The 533-nt window shown below is 53.3% G+C and overlaps 1 protein-coding gene across 1 annotated transcript in view; it reads right to left on the bottom strand.

Annotated features, from left to right (window-relative positions):
• The window catches only part of EMH_0032730 (uncharacterized protein), a gene marked incomplete at both ends in the record, with an annotated part of 2,364 nt that extends 2,007 nt beyond the window's left edge, over positions 1–357 (bottom strand). The window contains one exon of the mRNA XM_013494666.1: positions 80–357. Coding sequence (XP_013350120.1) covers positions 80–357 — 278 coding nt within the window. The remainder of the gene's footprint in view (positions 1–79) is intronic.
• Between the last annotated feature and the right edge of the window lie 176 nt (positions 358–533).

Below are 533 nucleotides of genomic sequence, written 5' to 3'. Positions count from 1 at the left end.
GGGGCCCCTGGGGCCCCCGGGGCCCCTGGGGGCCCCTGGGGGCCCCCATGATGTTCGTCTGGTTCATGAATGAGGGGACCTTGACCCTGCTGCTGCTGCTGCTGCTGCTGCTGCTGCTGCTCCTGCTGCTGCTGCTGCTGCGGTAACTGCTGCGGTAGCAGCTGCCGCTTTAGCGGCTGGTGTGGCAGCAGCAGCCTGAGTCGTGAGCAATGTTGCTGCTGCTGCTGCTGCTGCAGTTTTTTCTGTTTCTGTTTCTGTTTCTGCTGCTGTTGCTGCTGCTGTTGCTGCTGCAACTGCTGCTGCAACTGCTGCTGCTGCTGCTGCTGCTGCTGAGTACCTAGGGGCCCCCCAGAGCATCGAAGATGCGGGCAGCAGCAGCAGCAACCTGGGGGGCCCCCCGTCGTCGCTGTGTTGATAGAGAGAAAAAAGGAGAAATATATTAATATTAAATAAATTAAATAAAAAATAAATATATTTTATTTATTTATTTTTATTTATTTAATCAATAAAACAGTAAACAACACCGCACGCTC

The sequence above is a fragment of the Eimeria mitis genome, genomic scaffold (genome assembly GCF_000499745.2).
Source record: "Eimeria mitis Houghton genomic scaffold, Emh_scaff1242, whole genome shotgun sequence".
Taxonomy (NCBI): Eukaryota; Apicomplexa; class Conoidasida; order Eucoccidiorida; family Eimeriidae; genus Eimeria; species Eimeria mitis.
The sequence above is the reverse complement of the archived record's forward strand: the minus strand, read 5'-3'. Positions and strand labels throughout refer to the sequence as shown.